This window comes from Rhizophagus irregularis, chromosome 15 (genome assembly GCF_026210795.1).
Source record: "Rhizophagus irregularis chromosome 15, complete sequence".
Classification (NCBI taxonomy): domain Eukaryota; kingdom Fungi; phylum Glomeromycota; class Glomeromycetes; order Glomerales; family Glomeraceae; genus Rhizophagus; species Rhizophagus irregularis.
Window position 1 is genome coordinate 98,886 of NC_089443.1, and position 21,571 is coordinate 120,456.

The following is a 21,571-nucleotide window of genomic DNA, read 5'->3' on the forward strand; positions in this document are numbered from 1 at the left end:
CTGTAAGTCAGCCAAGTGTTTTCAAAGATGAAAAAAATTTTTTCAATAGAAAATCAGCTAATATCACAATATCACGTGTAAATGCTGATCAAAATAATCAGGTATCAGTGGAATACCTTTTAAAAGATAGATTACTGTATTAATTAGTAGTACAACTATTATAATTTAATATTGATTAATTTGCGTAATCATATTCTAGTATATATTTTTTATTACGCAACTTTCTCATAAAACTAGAATTATAATACAATAGATTACATGATCGTGCATAATTCGTTATGTTGTTCATGAAAGTTCCAGTGCAAATGTATCGTTCTTATATGATCAGGTACTATGTTCTTATACGACGTATATGTCACATAATAACTCAGTTCTGGTAGTATCTTTCTATTATATACGCAAAATCTTTCTTTGATTTGCTGTAGCTTATTTGTTTACGTAACTTTCACTGGTTAAAATAGTTCAAATCGGCCAAAATTCAGCCAGCCAATTTTAGGCTGATTTATGGTCTAATGCTGGTTGAACTTTAGCAGATTTTTTGGCTGCAATTCGCTACCACTCGCCTAAAGTTCGGCTTGAAATTTCGGCCAAAATTCAGTTAACATTCGGAACAATTTCAGATAGCAAATTTTGGTAAATAGTTTTCCGAATGTTACTTAATTTATATTGCAAATTTGTACTAAATTTATTTACTAATATTCAGCCACAATTCATTTTATTTGATATTCGCAATAAAATCACAACTTTATTTATAAATGCATATTACAAATAAGCATTGCTAATCTACAATTCCACAATCACATAATTCATGTATTCGTATATACTTACGAATCTTGATCTTTTGGAAACCCATCGAAACTATAAAAAAAAGAAAAGAACGGTTAGTAACCGTTTTATAATATTAAAAAAAAGCAAAAAACCCCAAGATTCTACTTACAAATCTTTGGTTTTTTCTGTTTATCAGAACCCACCTGAGACACCAAACCTATAAAAAAGAAAAAAAAAGAGCGGTTATTAATAACCGTTCATAATAATATTAAAAAAAATAAAAAATAAACCAAGATTCATACTTACAAATCTTGGTTCCACTTTTTTTAAAGATCCTGAAACCTACAAAAAGAAAAGAACGGTTATTAGTAAACCATTCGTAGTAATAAAAAATAAAAATAAAAAATAAAAAAAAAACCAAGATTCGTACAGTCAAAGCTTGTTATAGTGAACTTTCTGTTCCACTATGTAATTTTTTCCCTTTTTTTCACTATAATGAGATTTATTAAGAAAATTCACTATATCGAAAGAAATTAATTATAAGGAAAAAAATCAATAGATTACTATAACACGATTTTACTTAATGTTCACTATAACGAGATTCACTATAACGAGCTTTGACTGTACTTACTTACGAATCTTGGTTTTTCATTATTCTTCGGAAGCCCACTGAATCTAAAAAAATAAAATAAGAATAGTTATCACACTGGTCGAAATAGTCCAAATCGGCTAGAAATCGGATGTTCTGATTTTAGGCTGAATTTGGTGATAAAGATGGCCGATTTATTAATTTAGGTAAAGTTCCGATTGGCAGGCCGATCGACGCCGATTAGAATATCAAATTGCTTAGTATTTTTAATCCGAATTGTTTAAAAAAATATATTCATAAATTTACCGAATTGCAGTGAATTTATTCTGAATTATGATAAATTTTGATAAATTGCGATAAATTTTAATCTGAATTGCAGTAAATTTTAATCTGAATTACAGTAAATTTTAATCTGAATTGCGGTAAATTTTCTATTCTGAATTGCGGTAAATTTATTCTGAATTGCGGTAAATTTTAATCTGAATTGCAGTTAATTTTCTATTCTGAATTGCGGTAAATTTTCTATTCTGAATTGCAGTAAATTTTAATCTGAATTACAGTAAATTTTAATCTGAATTGCGGTAAATTTTCTATTCTGAATTGTGGTAAATTTTAATCTGAATTGCAGTTAATTTTCTATTCTGAATTGCGGTAAATTTTCTATTCTGAATTGCGGTAAATTTTCTATTCTGAATTGCAGTTAATTTTCTATTCTGAATTGCGGTAAATTTTCTATTCTGAATTGCAGTTAATTTTCTATTCTGAATTGCGGTAAATTTTCTATTCTGAATTGCAGTAAATTTTCTATTCTGAATTGTGGTAAATTTATTCTGAATTGCAGTAAATTTTAATTTGAATTGCAGTAAATTTTTTATTCTGAATTGCGGTAAATTTATTCTGAATTGCGGTAAATTTTAATCTGAATTGCAGTTAATTTTCTATTCTGAATTGCAGTAAATTTGCAGTAAATTTATTTCAAATTGTAATTAATTTTTTTCTGAATTAAGACAAATTTATTTTGAATTATGGAAAATTCTAATACTAATAATTTGGAATATTAATTATATATATATATAGATTTTTGATGAAAAAAAGAAAGTTTTCTGCTACCAAATTAATTCAGATTTGTTCATTGCGCGTCATCCATATGTAAATCAGAATCTGAATTATTATGATTGTCACCAACCATTGATTTTGATGGGTTTTCTTCTCCTTTCTTGTTATGGTCTTCATCATTTTCGGTGGTGTTGCCAGTTGCTGGTATTGTCCCTCTACTAACTTCTTCTACTTCTTCATCATATTCAGTGTTGAAACCCTGATCGATATCAGTATCAAATATTAAATCTTGTTGTTGTATGATATAAGACCATTTGGGAGCATTCGACGGATGTAGTCAGTTGTATTTTTATACCTTGTCATCATATCTACGTTCACGTATTAATTTTGCCTTACTTCAAGTACATTTCGTAGCAAATTAAGCTGAAGAAACAATAAAATATAAAAATTAAATCTAGCAATTCGTCTAAAAATCAAGATTCAGAAGTTCTAACCTCATCAGATCTCCATGAATAGTCGTAAATAGCGATTATGGACTTTGTTGGGTCTTCTTCGTCTATCTTGCTTATTTTTGAAGAATGAAATAAGCGATTGGATAACATCTTTAGTAATCTATGCTTATCATATTTTGTTATCCGTTCATCGTCAAAACTATATAATCTCTTTGCTGCCTTCATTCGGCAGATTTTCTTCTAAAATACGTTATAATTTGAATAAAATTCAATACATAATCGGAATAAAATTCAGCATAATAATTATAAATCATTACTAATGTCATGTACTCAATTGTTTGAGTATACCCGGTGTTTATTTTCATCAGCTTTTTCCCTATCCATTAATTTTTGATGAGAACGACGAGACTTGTGGAAACAACCCAACCATTTTGTAAGTTGCTTATTTGAAGCAGGAAAATACGGAGCAAGGGCTGAACGTAATTCAGGGATTAGCTTATAACGAATCTTGAGATTTTTCGCGCTATTGAATGTTTCATTGTAATCTAGTTCTCGAGTTTCATTAATGGTTTTCAAAATAAACTTCATTTCTAGGGTGGGGAAGGTCCGTTACAGTCCGGTTAAAGTCCTATGACTTATTGGTCCTAGTACACGAACAGACCAGACTTAGTCAAAGACTAATACCTTGGACTGAGTCTGGACTGAGTCCAGACTAAGTCCGAACTATTGCTTTATTATATTTTATTTAATAAAAAACTTATAAAAATAGGCCAATTTTTTTTATTTTTTATTTTTTTAAACATTTATTAGCTATTATTTAATTAATCAGCTGATCTAATGTTGATCATAATCATATATTATTATTATTGTAATACCGTTAAGCCACATTAATTTTTTTCACACACAACACAACGAAACTATTAATTTTTTCAAAAATTATTTTTCCCTTTGCGGCTACTTCCAATTCCTTTCTCAAGCCAGCTTTTTGAACACAATAAAGCGCGAGCTGTTTCTGGAAGCATCCTATTCCTTGTATGGGTTATAGTATTACTTGCTACAGAGAAAGCTTGTTCGCATGGTACACTGGTAGTTTGGATAGACAAATAATCTCGTGCCATTGCTCTCAATACTGGAAATTCTCGAAAATGAGCTTTCCATCATAGCAAAGGTTCAAGCATTATCATCACATGGTAAGGCAAGATACTGATCAAGTTCTTCATAAATTCCAGACGACCTTGATCTCCTTACTGATCTTTCTGTTTGTGAATCTGAAATAGCCAACTGTCTTCTCTTTAACTGATGGAAATATTCACGGTTGCTTACTGTTTCTTGATTAGTATTAGGTAATGATGTTAGAAGTGGTGATACATTATACTCGGCAAAGTGGCTTTTTATTGCATTTACTGCATTTGTTGATTCTTCTCCTGTTGCAAACAAAGTAAGTTTAGTACGTGGATCTAAAATTGTAGCTACTATGGTGGATGAATCCACCACTTCCCAATACTGTTAGGATTGATTTACGCTAATTCTTCTCACTCGACTAAATCCTTCTTCTCCAATATAATCATCTAGATGCTGTTGAATCCCAAGAAATAAGAACCTAACATCTGAAATAGTGGGATAAGAGGAGGCTGAAAGTAGTACAGTTGTCTTTTCTAAAGGCTCAAGTAGAATTAAGGTATCCTATTTATTTGTAAGTGTTAGAATTATTACTTATCTGTTTTTTAAAAAATTTAACTTACTTTAATTTTCGTCCATCTGGCATTAAATTTCCAATGCTTTAATCTGTTGCTGCTAACATTTCAATAGGACGCAATATTTTTTGAAACTTTACTATCATATAATATGTGCTATTCCACCGAGTTTCAACATCTAGTTGTGGTTTGTAATATTGCAAATTATCTATTGAACACAATTCTCGCAATCTATTGCATTTTTGAGGTGAATTTTTAATTTTTTTTATTATTTCACGTATTTTAACAATCTCATTATCAATAATTTTAATTCCTTGCTGTGCAGCTAAGTTTAAAATATGTGCAGAACATCTATAGTGGCGGAAAGATTAATTGTTAAGTTCATCTGCAAGTTCTGCTGCTATTGTTCTTCCACAAACTATCATTGCTGATTCATTATCAGTGGTTAGAGCTAATGTTTTTTCAAGAATATGAAATTTTCTTAAAATTGAAATAATTGCATCAGCAATGTTTATTCCAGTATGACGTGTAGTAAAAGACATAAAATCTAATAAAAAATTTCGCAAATTCCAATCATTGTCAATAAAATGAATTGTTAATCCAAGATATGCATCATTATTGAAAGTTAATGTCCATATATCTGCCGTGAGGGATATCTTTCCCAGAATATTATTTAAATCATATTGTATATTATCACGTTTTGCTTCAAAATAATCATTGCTAAGTTTTTAATTCCATTTTTATCAGGAACTTGATATCGAGAATCAAAAGTATTGACCATTTGCCTAAAATACAAATTTTTAACTGATCGAAAGGGCTGTGCATCTCCAATTATCCATTCTACCACTGCATTATCACGCTCACTTTTTCTTTTTCTGGCTAAGGATCAACCCGTTTAAAATTCAAAACACTTTGATTTGTTAATGTACTTTTAACGTTCTCTATCATTATTTTATGTGCAGAAGAAAGATGTCGTTTTAAAGTTGAGATTCCAGTATCCTTTCCAAAAACTTTTTGACATTTGCAACAGACTGGTCTTCCTGGATATTGTGACATTTTATCATTAAAATATTTCCACGCTGGTGAAATACGACGAGTTTGGGGCAAATTTTCTTTTTCAGAGTTATTTTCTTCTTCCTCACTTATTACAGGATCTTGTGGTGCGTCTTGATTATACTCAATATCTGAAGATGATTCATATTCGTCATAATCAGCATCATCAAAATCATTATCTGACATTTTTATTGAAAAGGAAAAGTTAATGGTAAAAATGAAATAAAGACAGAAAATGGAACAAAGACAGAAAATAAACGCGGTTTATTTAATGGAACACAGGAATTTATTAAAACGTGATTGATCTACATTGATAATTAAATTAATCATATGATTACTGACTAGCTGTTAAATGATCATAACTTTAATTTATATTATTATTATTATAAAGACTAGTTTGGGACCGTCCTAATTAGATCCCAAAAATTAGGACTCAGTCTTAAAGTCCAGAACTTGAACTTTCCCCCACCCTATTCATTTCAGCCTAAATATAACAATCAAATAATGATAACCAGTACTTAATTACTCAATATTGCAATTTTAAATAACTGAATCAGACAAATAAAATTAATATACCCTAGCTTCTTTTTTGTCATACTCATCATTATTGTTAGAACTAGACCCTTCTTTCTAGTTCCTCCGATTCTTCCTCGTATTGCTCAGACTTTTTTGTCTTAATTTTTTTTTAACATTTTACCGGCTGTTTGAGATCTGTCTGCCTATGAATGGCTTTAGGCAGGCGGATTCTTGATACCTGTTTAAGCTTTTGTGTAGATCATCATTCTCGTCTGCAAAGGCCTCGTTTACTCGAGTCAAAAAATAATTTTTTGTTGAATAATCGGTTATTTTCGCATTGAAGCCTTGCATTCTCTACTTGTACTTCATCAATTTGTTTCTTTAATTTTAGATTTTCTAAATAAAGAATTTTATTAATAGTAATATTTTTTTATGAATAATTCTGAATTTATACGAATGAAGTCAAAATCGTACCTGCTTCTAAATCAGTATCATCGTCATCAATTACCTTTTCATTACCTTGATTGTCTTTAACCACTAATACGAATTTTTGTGGAATTCGAATATTCCCATATCGTTTTTTCATTTCCGATAACATCTCTTGTTGATCTATAAAAATTATTAATTATCATACATGTCAATCAGCAATTTTCCAAAATTCAATTACCTTTAGGAATATTTGGCGGTTCAATTTCTATAACCTCATCGTCAGACTCTTCTTGAGTTGGCTTAGTTGACTTTGCAGATTTGAGGATCGACTTGATGGGTGCCGATTTGCTAGTCAACTTATTGGTCTTGTCACTCATCCCATTCAGATTACTTTCTTCTTTCATTCTTCCCCATTGATGCTTAGTTCCTTCGCTCAGTATTTCTTCTTGACTTTGCTGCTTTTGTTTGTTTGACTTAAAGTTGCTTGCTAAAATCAAGTAGTTTAGGCCAAGGCCGAAACTTTTTTAAAACCGAAAGTTTAGGCAATTAAAAGTAAATTTGCCGAAATTATACAATGCTGAAACTTTTACCGAAAGGCCGAAATTTGGCCGAAATTATTGGCCAACATTAATACTATAATTCTGGCCGGAATAATGATCGACACGTAAATTTCCTTTTATGGAATTTTGTGTAACATTTGTGCGACGCATTTCTCCGATTTTACTGGGAAACAAAATTTCCTTTTTTGGAAATTTGTGTAACGACACGTGACACAATGTCATAATTTCGGCCGAATTTTAATTTTGGCCAAAATTAAGACCGAGTTTCGGCCTAATTTCGGCATTTTCGGCATTTGATTGGCCGAAACCTTTCGGAATTTCTTTTTTAGTTTTGGCAGGCAACTTTAGTTTGACTTGGTGAGTGATGATGATTAGATCCTTCGTCAGGTGTTTCTTCTTGAAACCTTTGCTGCTTTTGTTTGTTTGACTTGGTGGGTGACGATTTGCTAGCCGACTTATTGGTTTTGTCACTCGTCTGATTCGGATTACTTTCTTCTTCCGTTCTTCCCTATTAACGATTAGATCCTTCGTCAGGTGTTTCTTCTTGAAACCTCTGTTGCTTTTATTTGTTATTTTATTTTATTGTTTTTTGCTATTATTTGACATTTTGATATTCACTCAATATTCGTTTAAAAAATCGAAGTGGGTTCAATATCGTCATATCATCCTATTTATAAATTTAAAAAATCAAATCAATTAATAATAAGAAAATCGTTAGCGTTCTACTGCGTTGATTTCTTGATTGAAAAATCAACTATAAATCATAATTAAAAAATCAAATCAATTAATTAAAATTAAGAAAATCATTAGCGTCCTACTGCGTTGACTTCTCAATTGGAAAATCAACTATAAATCATAATTAAAAAATCAAATCAATTAATTAAAATTAAGAAAATCGTTAGCATTCTACTGCGTTGATTTCTCAATTGACAAATCAACTATAAATCATAATTAAAAAAGACAAATCAATTAATAATAAGAAAATCGTTAGCGTCCTACTGCGTTGACTTCTTGATTGGAAAATCAACTATAAATCATAATTAAAAAAGACAAATCAATTAATTAAAATTAAGAAAATCATTAGCGTCCTACTGCGTTGACTTCTTGATTGGAAAATCAACTATAAATCATAATTAAAAAATCAAATCAATTAATTAAAATTAAGAAAATCGTTAGCGTCCTACTGCATTGATTTCTCAATTGACAAATCAACTATAAATCATAATTAAAAAAGACAAATCAATTAATAATAAGAAAATCGTTAGCGTTCTACTGCGTTGACTTCTTGATTGGAAAATCAACTATAAATCATAATTAAAAAATCAAATCAATTAATTAAAATTAAGAAAATCGTTAGTGTCCTACTGCGTTGACTTCTTGATTGGAAAAATGACTCTTGCATTTCCAGATACCATCTCACAAAACCAATTAAATATTTTTATTTTCTTTAAAAAACCTTTTTTTTTTGTACGCTTATTTTTCAATGTTCTTTAATGAATATACTGTACAGTACATCTGAAATTTATTTACAAATTGCTAAACTATCTTTAGGATTTTGCGTTTACAGTTTGTTGTACTCATTTTTTTATCAATGATGATGGTATAAAATGGTCAAATGAGAAAAGTAAACATTTAATAATATATATATAGAGTTGAGAAAAATCCATGAATTCATAATTAAAATATTTATGATGTTATCAAATATTGTGGCATAACAATTCCTTGTCATAATTTACTATGATATTTATTTATTTATTATTAGTTCGCGTACGCGAAAAAAATTTTTGTTATCAGGTAAATTAAATAATTGGCATTGCTTTTTTGATTGTACAGAGATAATTTACAAAATATACTGCAAATTACATAATGTTGATAAATATTTAATTGCTAGACGTGATAAAGGGAAGGAGAGTTGAGGGATCAAAGTCAAGTACTCAAGTACATAAACTTCTAATATTTCTAAATCGATCATTATGCACAGGATCTTTGTATTCTGTAATCTCATCTTCATCCAGAAAGAAAAATATTTTACAGATAAGTGAAATTTTCTTTTAAAAAACCAACTCCAAATTTGATCCCCTTAGGTGAATCATAGCGGAAATAGGCATTTATAGCCTTATAGGGAATAACCACAATTCTGTGACAATTATACCATGCCGATTCATTGTTTTATCCGATATTCCTCCATTTTATTAATAAATTTTATCCAGTAGATTATCCATTTTTTATAATTATAAATTCTGTGAATATGCTACATTTATGGAGAAAACATGGAATCATGTGATTATTAATAAAAACGGAATAATTACGGATTCAAATTAATTTTTACAGGGTAAATGATGATATTGACATGGATTTTAAATTATTTTCTGATTTGATATTGGCTGCATCCGATAAGAATTTTCTTTCAGAATGACGTATTGTAGTAAATCATATGATTGAAATATTACTATTTAAAATGTCGCGTTACTGATTTTTTCCCCAATTCTGTATCACTGATTATTTTCCAAATCCCAACTTTTTCATTCAATTTTCTAAATTTACAAAATGTCTAGAAAATCCAATGTAACTAAAAAACAGAGGTAAGCTGGTTCTAATTCGTTAAAATAATACTCTTCTTATGTATTAACTATACTTTTGTTGTTAGATCGCCCAGTTTAGCCCAGGAGATTAGTGAAGAGTTTATTTGCCTTAGTGAAATGAATCCTGAGCCATTGCCAGGTATAATATTGTTTCTCTGTCTTATTAAATATAGTCAAGAGTTTTTGTTGAACTCAGTATTCTATCTGTATCAGGGAAATTACTCTTGGAACCTGCAACCGTCCTCGCAAAAAAACCCGCCTCAAAGTGGAAGGAACAAGATGTTAAACCACTTGCTGATATTCTTGCTGGAAGAGTAGCTATAGACGGCACCGGAGAAAACCAACAAGGAGCGCAAGCTCTTGGAATGATCAGTGCAGACTTGACGGAATTTGCTCTTTCTCATCCAAAAATTAGATCGATCATTGACCCCATCTATGTCATAGTAGATCTTACCACCTGCAAAAATGCTCCACCTAACATCAATAATTATCCACCGCCTGGCTCTCCCCATGTCGCTTTAGTTATTTTTCCAGGAACAAACCACGTTTTTTCATTCAATAATGAATCTTCCGCACAACACTTTGTAGGTTGGTTACAGGGTTCTACTCCCGGGATTAGAGTTTTAGTATTCCACACTGGACACGCAGCAGTAATTTACTGACGTGAAATTACATAAAACCAATTTTCTAGTTGTAATGGCATAAAATAACTTTTTCTATAAAAAAAATTATAATTATAATTCTGTACTGCTATTTTAGCTCTTACTATTTGTCTGTAGTAACTATAATAATATTACATCATAACTAAAGAAAAATAAAAAATGCTTTTTTGCTAATTGCTATATATATGTATACGAGTTAAAAGATCACAAATTGATGTGGAGCGAACTTAAATACTTTATTAATCTTTGTTAACAATGTTTTCGTAATAATTATCTTACTAATTTTTTTCAATATAATGCGTGACATTGGGATGGTAAGTCAAGTAAATATATGTTCCCTAGTGAGACTACTGAAGGTGCGTTCTAAGATCTCCTTATTTTTTTGTATATACTTTGTGTATTAATCATTCTCCGGAAAAGCCTAGTCCTCCAGTTTCCTAGAGAGTAATGCCTAATAGATTCGGGATCGTATGGACCATAACAGACAGTATCCGATTCTAGCTGCTTCTGATAATTTTTGTTACCGCTTCTAACTTTCAAAAATATGTCCCGATTATGATGATAGTGCTCATGGTAAAATCCGAGCACATGCATCAGTTTATGCATAGCATTACCTATAGGATGTGGCCACTTTTCTTCGATTGCAATATCACAACTTCAATATTTCCACCTTCTCGATCATCGATCTTTACCCTACGTTTCATTACCATCACGAGATGATGCAATTAAAAAAAGTAAAAGACCATCAAAATAAATTGATATTATCAGATATTAAAGATCAATGTATTCAGTGAAGAAAAAGACTTCAACAATAATTCTATACAAAATAATACGGGTATTTAATAATTAATAACGTTTATAATTCTTATTAATTTGTTAAGAAAAAATATTTTTACATTAAAATTTACATTCAAGAAATTCAACCTTCATGTTTACATACACAAATCCACGAATTGGCTACTTCGCCATCTACATCATCACCATCACGCGTCTATTCGTCTCAACCTGAAGAACTATGCCAACAGGTTCTTTAAATATTAAACAAGACGCCGCTACCTGGTATTCTTGCTAATTTAAATGAAATGGAATTTATAACAAATAATATAAAACGATTATCTGAAAATATACCTGATGGAGTAGACGACGAGGCCAGAAATTTGAATAAAAAAATAAAAGTAAAAGTAACTCTAGAAAGAATTAATGATAATGAAGATGTTAGAAATTTGAAGGATATTACGAATAAAAATATTTACCCGTTATCTCCTACAAAAAAGCAAAAACGCCATAATTCTAACGCTATATTCTAACATTTACAGTTGCTATATCATATACAACGTTTTTTAAGTTGGTTTATAATAAAAGTATAACAAAAATGTTTAATTTTTTGTTATATGCATTGTTTTTTAATACTTTTTACGAAAGTAAATTGATTAAATTACGCGTTTTTAAGAAAAAGAAAATGACATTATTGTTTAACTGTCCGAACTGAATAAGGGGTAGCTCGGGAAAGTGGGTCGTGGATCGGTGATCGGCTGTGTAACATGAGGTGGTAAGATTATTCGTATTTTTATCTTTCGTAAACAATTTTTTTTTGGATACAGAGCAAGCGCGACGGACTTTAACGGTTTCCGTTTTCCTAGTTTTAATTATATAGAAGATTAGAGGAAAGAAGAGAAATGGAAATACAAACACGTACTAATTTAGTATTGGAAGATTTTATTGATCTTTCACAATCATTTGATAATATGGAAACTGTAGACTTAGAAAATAACGATAATGTAGATGTAAGAAATGTTTTGGAAACTAATCAGTAATCAGTAATCACTCATAATATCTAGTATTGTATTAATCATAATAAATAATAAACAGTTATAACGATAAATATGCAATTTGCATAAATCAAGCGAACCACAAGATTTCATCAGCATCGGTCTGCTGATTTTGTTGCTGTTGTCGCTGTTGCTTTTGTTTATTTAATTAGAATTGAAATATATTTTAGTAAGGGAATATTTAATGTATAATGCAAAATATAAAGAGTTAATATTAATGATGTTATTAGTCAATTTTAGTGAATCTCGATAAAAATAATAATACTTTATTTATGAAATAAAAAAACATTGCCGAGGCAATAACTATTGCTATTACATGATACGAATAGAAAATACTTATTATTCATCTTGGAGGTATACGATGACATGAATAGGGCCTATTTCCCCATCATATTGAAGATAAGTAGGGTTTCCTTTAAGTCTATTTATATCTTCCACGGAAAATGATAAGAAATCTTTTGGAAGGACTCCATCAATTCCCCTTATCTTTTTTCGGTAGTGTTCGCAGTAGAGACCAAAGCATGATTGGCTTGAGCGAAATTTTTATTATATAGATCGAAGATTTTGTGAAGTAGCTTTTCCGGACCTTTCTGATTTCATCTCCCAAATTTTCAACGGTCAAATTATTATCAATTTCTACGGGAAAAATATCTTTCTCAGCCTCACCACGAGTCAAAGCAGACGAGACGAATATTACTAGTAGAAGACATCTTGCTTTCCTAAATACAAGGCCCATTGTGAGAAATTTTTCGCTTGAATGTATATAAAACTTCTGGCATAAAAATACCTTAAATTTTTTTGCGGGAAGGTTGGCTGACAGTAAAATTGATAATTGATAATTACTTTTTAACTGGTTATTAATTAATTTGTGAAACATACAGCTTTTTAATAGTAATTCAATGCAAAAAGAAAAAAAAATAAAATATGCATCTGTATATATTAACATGTATTCTACATATTTTGTTTCAAAATAAAGTTTTTGAGTAATTTAAAATGCCATTACTCACAGCCCATGCCAAATGAGACGGTTATAGTGGAATTATTAAAAGATATGTCATCATTTTGGCTCATGTAACTGCATATTATATTAATGAAATAGTTTCAAAATTTTAATAAAATTATAATATTTATTTTAAATAGCAAATATAGTCAGAAAAATTTGGAGTATTTTTGCGATATGTCAGGAGTAAAATTGACAAAATCCTAAAGATAGTTTAGCAATTTGTCCATTTTTATAAGTAAATTTCAGATGTACTGTACAGTATATTCAGTAAAGAACATTAAAAAATAAGCGTACAAAAAAAGGCTTTTCAAAGGAAATAAAAATATTTAATTGGTTTGTGAGATGGTATCTGGAAATGCAAGAGATCACGTTAAAGCCGGTGGGCAAAAAAAAAAATTCTGTATATATAGTATATCATTATTGTATTAGTTGAACGAAAAAAAAATACTTAAAATAGAGCTACAATTTAAATTCGAAACCCGATAAATATAAATTTTACATTATTAAACAAAAAAATTAAATAATTGGCATTGCTTTTTTGATTGTACAGAAATAATTTACAAAATATACTGCAAATTACATAATGTTGATAAATATTTAATTGCTAGACGTGATAAAGGGAGGGATCAAAGCCAAGTACTCAAGTCTTATTTCGTGTATAAACTTCTAATATTTCTAAATCGATCATTATGCACAGGATCTTTGTGTTCTGTAATCTCATCTTCATCCAGAAAGAAAAAATATTTTACAGATAAGTGAAAATTTTCTTTAAGGCTATTTGAATTCTCTATGAAAATAAAATTTAAAAAACCAACTCCAAATTTGATCCCCTTAGGTGAATCATAGCGGAAAATTAATGTCACACAATTTACGTATAATAATAAGTAAAACTTCGTGAAATAGGCATTTATAGGGAATAACCACAATTCTGTGACAATTATTCCATGTAGAATAGACCAAATAATAAAACGAGTAATTGTTTCGATAAGTTTTTTGTTTTTACGTTCATTCTCCTCATTCTTCTTATTCTTCTTATCCTCCTTCTCATCCTCCTTACGATAAAAAATCAACGATTGTATAATTAAATAGAATATTATCACCATACATGGAAAGAATTCCCATAAATAATATTTGTAGTCAGCCTTAGTCAAGGACTCTTCCGGCAAGAATTTGTACATGAATATCAGACTAAAAATAATTAGAATAGTCTGAGATATTATTAAAGAAAATAGTATGCGGTGTATCCAAACTTTCCATGTTATTTTTTCGTACACATATTTCATACTATATTTCACATCTCCCTCATGGTTTAATTTCTCATGGTTTAACTCCCCATGATTTAACTCCTCATGATTTAACTCCTCATGGTTTAACTTCTCATGGTTTAACTCCCCATGGTTTAACCAAACTCGCGTAGCGACAAAGAAAAAAAGGACAAAAGATACATGAATTGTATAAAAAATATTCAACCAAATAATATTAACGTTTTTAATCCACATCAAAATTAACGTTCCAATGAAAGGAGTACCAAGGAAAATAGCATCATCAAATATTCTTCCGCCAGTAGAACTGTTATAGTTCCAATTATCATCAAGGAAGTTCATAGTAAAAAGGAATATTGGTAACAAATTATAAACAAAGGAGTCCAATATATCAGATTCAGACGTATATTCAGTACTATCGGCCATGGTTGAAGGGAGAATATTGAAAAATAAGAGTACAACAAAAGGTTTTCAAGAAAAAAAAAGTATTTAAATGGGTTTTGTGAGATACCATTCATGCAACATCTAAGTAACTGGTGCAACCATTACTATTGTAATATACGAAAAAGATATTTAAAATAGAGGTCATGCATTTACCCAGGCCCGGACCCAGACCAGAATTCTTCGTAGTACATGTGATTTACATGAAAAACAAAAATTTGACTTTTTTAATATTAATAGTGACACTTTGTAACTTTGTTAGGATGCAACATTGATCGGCAATCATGTGACAAACGACATAGAAACATCATGCGTGTCTCTTTGCTATAGTATTAATTACAAAAAAAAATTATTTTTCTGGGTGATGTGGCAGTTAGAGTATCAAAAAGGTTTCTTGAAAATTTCAGTGGCTTTGAACAAATATATTTATTATTTATTTATTTTTTTTTTTTCCGCAGCGCATTTGCAGTTTTATTAAAGTAAAAAAATAAAAAGATATATACAAAGTAAAATTTCCTAATAACTACTCTAATATAATTAAACTACAAACCACTCATCATACCAGTAGTACTCCACGTGTGCACTGTCGAGTGATCGTTTGACTCCGTAGGTAGACTTCATTTAGTAACGGGTCATCTTAGCCATAAAGGCCCTATCTTCAATGTCTGGTGATCACGGGACCCAATATTTATTATTTAGTTCATACTATACAAATTTTACTAATTGTAATTATATTATAATTAGGGATGGGATTGGTTCGATTACGTAATTTTGAGCAGTTTTTGGAACCGATCAAAATCCTGTGGGTTTCGAACTTATACAAGCCAAAAATCTTATTGGGAATAGAGAAACACTAATATTTTTACAATAAATAAAAAAAAAGAAAATTTATAAGTTAAAACAATTTTTAATAGCTTTTAAAAATTGAACCGAACTGGTTCCGAACCAGTTCTAAAAACCGGTTCAAAATATGATTAACATCAAAATTATAATGATCATGAACCAACTATTAATTGTTAACCAATCAAAATTTTTTTAATGTATAATCCACATATTTTCAACTTGTGTCTTTAATTTGACACATGTAGCTCATATTTTTCTTAATGGAAACTGACATGGAACTAACGGTGAACCGAAATGGAACCGAACGAACCGTCCCCATCCCTAATTATAATTAGAAATAATTGAATTAGCTATAGTAGTAATTATAATAATATTTTTAAATGTTGAAAACAAAAAGGTGTTCGGCAATATCAAAATTGCCTTTTTTACTGACTTGGACTTCAAACACCCGACCCACATCTACAGTGTTATCTTTCATGCCTGGACCACTTATTGCTAACAAGCACAGAGAGTGCATTTGATAAAGATTGCTGATCTGCAAACAAAAACGCACAATCAAATGGAAGTCCTTGTGGAGGAAGCATGAAGCAATTGAAGCATGTATCCCAATTGGGATCAGATTACTCAATTATGTAATATTTATGTTATACACGTACAATAACAAGAGTTGTTTTGATATGTTGTAGATTTTTTAATCTTATTACCAATAAACCATTCAATTAGGAGTAATGGGTCTTCAAAAAGTTCATTATCATAGTAGTCTTCATTTTTATGATTTTTTATCACTTGTTTAGCCCATCTATGAACGATGTCTATAGACGTTTCATTTAAATTCTCTAAATTTTTATCTATCAAGAAAATTATTTTAGTTCTAAACTAACAAATAATTAACATTATATTTAAAAGAATATGCTTGAAAATAAACACTAACCTTTTGAAGATTTATTGAATAATTCCTTAATGTATTTTAAAATGTTTTTTTTTAGTATAATATTTTGTTAATGTCAGTGTTTATTACAGCAAATTTCAAAATATACGGGACACTTGAGAAATTTGATTGTCGGGTTGTCGGGTAGCCAGGTTACTCGGCAGTAGGTTGTTTATTAGAAAAGTATAAATAACACGTGACGAGTATAATGAATAGTAGTATATCGATTATATAATAACCTACTGCCGAAAGAACCTACTGACAACTCCCGACAATCAAATTTTTCAAGTATCCCGTATATTTTGAAATTTACTATAATACTACCCGAAAAATTCCACGATTTATCAGTAGGTACAGGGTTTTCAATTAGTTAAAATCCTATGTCACAAAACAAGTCATCACTAATTTGGTCACGTGCTATTAGTTGTTATTACACTTAACGGCCTTTACGCTCATAATGCTGGCTCTGTGCAGAATTTTTCTGTATTATTGTGAATACATGTAATTTATATTGTAAGTTAGTTACATCAATCCCTTATAACTTACATCATATATTATAAGATATGTAAAATTACGGTCTTAAAAAATTTGATTGTTACGCATTAAGTGATTTTGGACTAACTAATTATTCAGATTTTTATTACAACTGCTCGCAGTCTGCGGGCAAGTTGTAATAAAAATCCATACTGCTAGATGATAAATGTTATTGTGACTCACTAGCACATCATTGTATTATGTAATGACTAGAACTTTACTTAGCGTTTCTAACACTATTTGTGAAATTGGCTAAAGCCACACCGATTACAATTCCTAAGCAGACTACTAATTATGTAATGAATCAGATTAACAGATAAAACTTTACAGAATGATATATAAGAAAAAAGAGGTTTTGAAGTTGGAGATGAAGTAAATATTCCATTTTCATATAAAACTTCTTTTGACTTGTTTGGGAGACAAGCAATTAAGGTATTATAATTACAAACGTTCCTCCAAAAGATTCTCACTGCAATCTTACATCAAAAAGTCCAACCATTTTGGTTAAAATTTGCAATTTGGATTGATTCAAGTGTTGTACAGCATATGAACTTAATCGTACAGACCCTGGCGAAAAGAATGGCAGTCAATTTTTTAATAATAATTACAAATTGTAATAATAAATTATTAATATTTTTTTTTTTTATATTCTGAAAAATAGACAAAAAATATAATATTTGATATGGCCTCCATTTGCATTAATACATGTTTTAATATAACGTGACATGCTTTTAACACAATTAATAATTACGGTATTAAGTCAAAAAAATTTTCTTTTAAAATATTTTTTTTGTGTGACTATACTCTTAACCTTTTCCTCAACATTTTTCTTCAAAACAGCCCACACATTCTCATTGTGTTGAAATCTGGGCTGTAGGAAGGCCAAGGAAAGATCCAACTTAGAAGGTGAGCTCTTAGATCATTTTGAACATCACGGGAAGTGTGTTTCAGGTCATTATCTTGTTGATAAAACTTTTAATGGACCAATTTTGCATATCTATATAAATTATTTACCATTTACAATAACTTCAATCTTAAAATGACTTCATTTTTTTCATTTCAACTTATCGACCCTAATATTAAATGTTGCTGTATTAATATTCAAGTCAGTGAGAATAACAATACAAAAGAATTTCGTGCACATTCAATAATTTTACGTTCTCATTTTCCTTATTATAAAGGTACTTTTCATCTTGTTTTTATACAAAATTTATCCAGACAAGTCATAATGTACGCAATATCCAATATAACGTTGAAGAAATTTCAAGTATTAGGTATTAGAAATAGGGTTAAATATTTAGAGGTTGAAACTGGTTAAGCTCGTATTTATTAATTTGACGCATTATTTAATCCAATAGCCAATCTGAATATATTGATGATTATAAATAAATTGTAACATAATGTAAAAGAGTAAGAGAAACCATCTAAAAATGTTTTATTATATTCACTAAATATATATTGTATTATAACTACAAAAACAAACTTTAAAGATTACAGTTTACAACAACCAGTAAAATGACGATTTCCAGACAATTATATGTCTTGTTTATTATTTCATTACGCAAATTTTATAGTAATAACTGTCAACTGATGAGATTTGTAGATTTGTACTGGCTGTGAAAATTTGGGTGATTAGTATAGATAACTGATTAATTTAGCTATATTAAACAAGCTCTAACTGATCATCAATCTGAATAAAAATTCAGATCCAGATGGTTTAAACCATCTTTTTACAACTGGTTTCAATTTCAAGAGATTTGAATAATGATTTTTTTTATTGAAGAAAAGTTGTTGATATGATTAATTATATAAAAAAGAGATATATTGGATTAAAAATTGCCAATAATATTATTAATTTCAAGATTATATGTAATTATGTATTGTTAGTATATATTATATAAATTTAGAAACATCAGCTACAATTTCAAATCATGTAAATCAGTCACGTCCAGTAACATTATATTAGAGCGTCCTTATCCTAGATCCCTGGTTCAGGTTTTTTATTCTAGACTCCTAGGGTTCAGGCTTCTTATCCTAGACCTTCCTTAAATATGATTGGTTTAATCAGCCACCAAAATCCATTAGACAAGACTTATTTTTGCATAACATTTATCTTAGAAAATTTTTCACGATATACTGTATACACACGTAACAACCATAACATTCATCTTAGAAAAATTTTCATAAATTTTTTTATAATATATACATTAATACACGCGTAATATTTTTATCAGCATAAATTTTTTTTTATAATATATACATTAATACGCGCGTAATATTTTTATCTTAGAAATTTTCATAAATTTTTTTATAATACTTATACGCTAATATGCGCGTAATATTTATAGAAATTTTTCGAGATTTTTAAATTAATTTTTTTATTAAAACAATATTTCACAACGAGATACAAAGTATGAGCATTTTTCTTGGAATATTTTATGACAAAAAATTAAACTAAACCAAATATTAGAAATGTTTATCAAATATTTGACAACTGGGTAAAGAATTATCTATTATATTATTATTTATTCTCTCCTTACAAAATAACCTTGTATTAAAAAAAATACCATTATTAATTATTAAAGTGAAAATATTTCACAAATTTCCATTGAAATTTTGTAAATACGAGTATTCAAACAATTTTATTTTTAACATACCAACCAAAGCCAATTAATTTAATTAGAATGCTAAAATTATACTATGAAAATCTACAAAAAGTACGTACATATTAGTAAAATCACAAACTTTAGTTGAAAGAAGTTTCAAACAATACATACCGTAATAATTTAATCCAAACTCAAAGAAACCAGAATAAACTTACCTATTGCAAGTGTTAAAGCGTAATTATTAGAGAAAGAACACTTTGTATTTATTAGATTTAAAATTTTTGATAAAAAAGATTTTTTATTGTTCTAATAAACACTAATTATGAAAATAATGGTAATAAAAAAATATTTATTATAAAAAAAAAGAAAAATAATTTGTGTAGAAAAAAATAATATAAAGAAAAAAACCAAATGAAAGAGTAGGGTAAGAAAAAGAGTGAGCGTAGTGTTTATTTTGTGTGAAAAAAAAAATGGTGGTAAATAAACAAATGAGGCTGATAATGATCAGCTGTGCTACAAGGTCTAAGATAAGAGGTCTGGACCCCCTAGGTTTAGGATAAGAAGCCTAAAACCCCCAGTCTAGGTTAAGTTTTCACATTATATTATTCAAAAAAAGTAAATAATCATAAGACTATTATGTCATCTCTTTTAAAGAATTACTAATAATCAGTAACTATAGAAACAATATTTATGTTGATTATGATATAATTTTTATACTTTGACTATAACTAGAAAATTTATATAAAAGGCCTTTCCATCTACAAATTTTTTTAAAAAAATTCTCACTTCCTTTCTTCACAGCTGAGTAGCCAAAAAGACTATCAGTTTTTCTTTCTCTTCAGCGAAGTAAACAAAAAAAAGCTATTCTTCCCACTTTATATTTCCTATTTATTTTTAGTAATGACTTAAACATAAACCAAAAAAACAAAGCTTTTTTTGCAGAAGTAAACATAACCTAGGCAAAGAGAGTGGGTTGGGAGCGTAGGTTCATGTGTGTAGGCGGTGGTATTTTAACTTCATTTTTTTTCGTCTTCTTTTTTTAGGTCTATCTTTTCTCCATCAAGTCTTCTCTTTATTAGGCCTTCTCTTAGGTCCCTTTCTTTACGTCTTTCTTTAGGTATGTGAGTTGGGAGTATGGGTTGGAAATGTAGGTTTGTGTGTTGTATTTTAATTTCATTTTTTTCATCTTTTTTTTAGGTCTATCTTCTCTTTGTCAAGGTTTTCTTTTTATTAGACCTTCTCTTAGGTCCTTTTCTTTACACCTTCCTTTAGGTATATGAGTTGGAAGTGTGGATTGGGAATGTGAATTTGTGTGTTGTATTTTAACTTTTATTTTTTTTTATTTTTTTTTTATTAGGCGTATCTTCTCTCTGCCAAGATTTTCTCTTTATTAGGTCTTCTCTTAAATCCCTATTTTTACGTCTTCCTTTAAGTATATGGGTTGGGAGAGTGGAAGTGCATATATTTTCTTAGATAAGTTCTTGAAAAAGAGTGCGTATCAAGTATTAAAAACGCGAAATTTTTTTTTTTTTGATGTTTATACTATCTGACCTCTTATCATTGAATTGTATTTATTCTTTTTTTATTTATCAGTTACAGCACTATTTTGTATTGAAATACTGAACAACAGATGAAATTTCTCTGAATGGAGTATTACTGATTTTTTAGAGAGTGTAAATGGCTCAAGAGACTTTAAAAGAGATGTGTATTTTTTTATTTGCAAGGTGGGTAACTTCCTAAGTCAAAATTAGAACAGATAACTCA

At 29.2% G+C, this 21,571-nt stretch overlaps 6 protein-coding genes across 6 annotated transcripts; 2 read left to right on the top strand and 4 right to left on the bottom strand.

The window, feature by feature from the left end:
- Positions 1-2,486: 2,486 nt before the first annotated feature.
- OCT59_006789 (uncharacterized protein) lies at positions 2,487-3,453 on the bottom strand (the record flags this gene model as incomplete). The annotated part of the gene is made up of 4 exons (XM_066142497.1): positions 2,487-2,672; positions 2,810-2,836; positions 2,908-3,105; positions 3,214-3,453. 4 exons carry the CDS (start codon positions 3,451-3,453, stop codon positions 2,487-2,489), a joined length of 651 nt encoding a protein of 216 aa, XP_065998296.1.
- Positions 3,454-6,390: 2,937 nt separating this feature from the next.
- Positions 6,391-6,961, bottom strand: OCT59_006790 (uncharacterized protein; the record flags this gene model as incomplete). The annotated part of the gene is made up of 3 exons (XM_066143880.1): positions 6,391-6,524; positions 6,603-6,737; positions 6,796-6,961. The coding sequence occupies 3 exons, from the start codon at positions 6,959-6,961 to the stop codon at positions 6,391-6,393; spliced, it is 435 nt and encodes a 144-aa protein (XP_065998297.1).
- Positions 6,962-9,608: 2,647 nt separating this feature from the next.
- Positions 9,609-10,535, top strand: OCT59_006791 (uncharacterized protein). Its single transcript, XM_025322279.2, has 3 exons — positions 9,609-9,699; positions 9,765-9,838; positions 9,913-10,535. The coding sequence occupies exons 1-3, from the start codon at positions 9,665-9,667 to the stop codon at positions 10,359-10,361; spliced, it is 558 nt and encodes a 185-aa protein (XP_025166661.2). The 5' UTR covers positions 9,609-9,664; the 3' UTR covers positions 10,362-10,535.
- Positions 10,536-11,443: 908 nt separating this feature from the next.
- On the top strand, positions 11,444-11,668 carry OCT59_006792 (uncharacterized protein; the record flags this gene model as incomplete). The annotated part of the gene is made up of 1 exon (XM_066145112.1): positions 11,444-11,668. The coding sequence occupies one exon, from the start codon at positions 11,444-11,446 to the stop codon at positions 11,666-11,668; it is 225 nt and encodes a 74-aa protein (XP_065998298.1).
- An 861-nt stretch (positions 11,669-12,529) lies between these two features.
- OCT59_006793 (uncharacterized protein) lies at positions 12,530-12,926 on the bottom strand (the record flags this gene model as incomplete). Its single annotated transcript, XM_066145760.1, has 2 exons — positions 12,530-12,676; positions 12,777-12,926. 2 exons carry the CDS (start codon positions 12,924-12,926, stop codon positions 12,530-12,532), a joined length of 297 nt encoding a protein of 98 aa, XP_065998299.1.
- A 914-nt stretch (positions 12,927-13,840) lies between these two features.
- OCT59_006794 (uncharacterized protein) lies at positions 13,841-14,881 on the bottom strand (the record flags this gene model as incomplete). Its single annotated transcript, XM_066146218.1, has 2 exons — positions 13,841-14,381; positions 14,466-14,881. 2 exons carry the CDS (start codon positions 14,879-14,881, stop codon positions 13,841-13,843), a joined length of 957 nt encoding a protein of 318 aa, XP_065998300.1.
- Positions 14,882-21,571: the final 6,690 nt, after the last annotated feature.

Coding starts and splice junctions, on each gene's coding strand:
- OCT59_006791 (XM_025322279.2), top strand. CDS start 9,665: ATGTCTAGAAAATCCAATGTAACTAAAAAACAGAG. Junction 9,700..9,764: donor AATGTAACTAAAAAACAGAG/GTAAGCTGGTTC, acceptor TTTTGTTGTTAG/ATCGCCCAGTTTAGCCCAGG. Junction 9,839..9,912: donor GAATCCTGAGCCATTGCCAG/GTATAATATTGT, acceptor TATCTGTATCAG/GGAAATTACTCTTGGAACCT.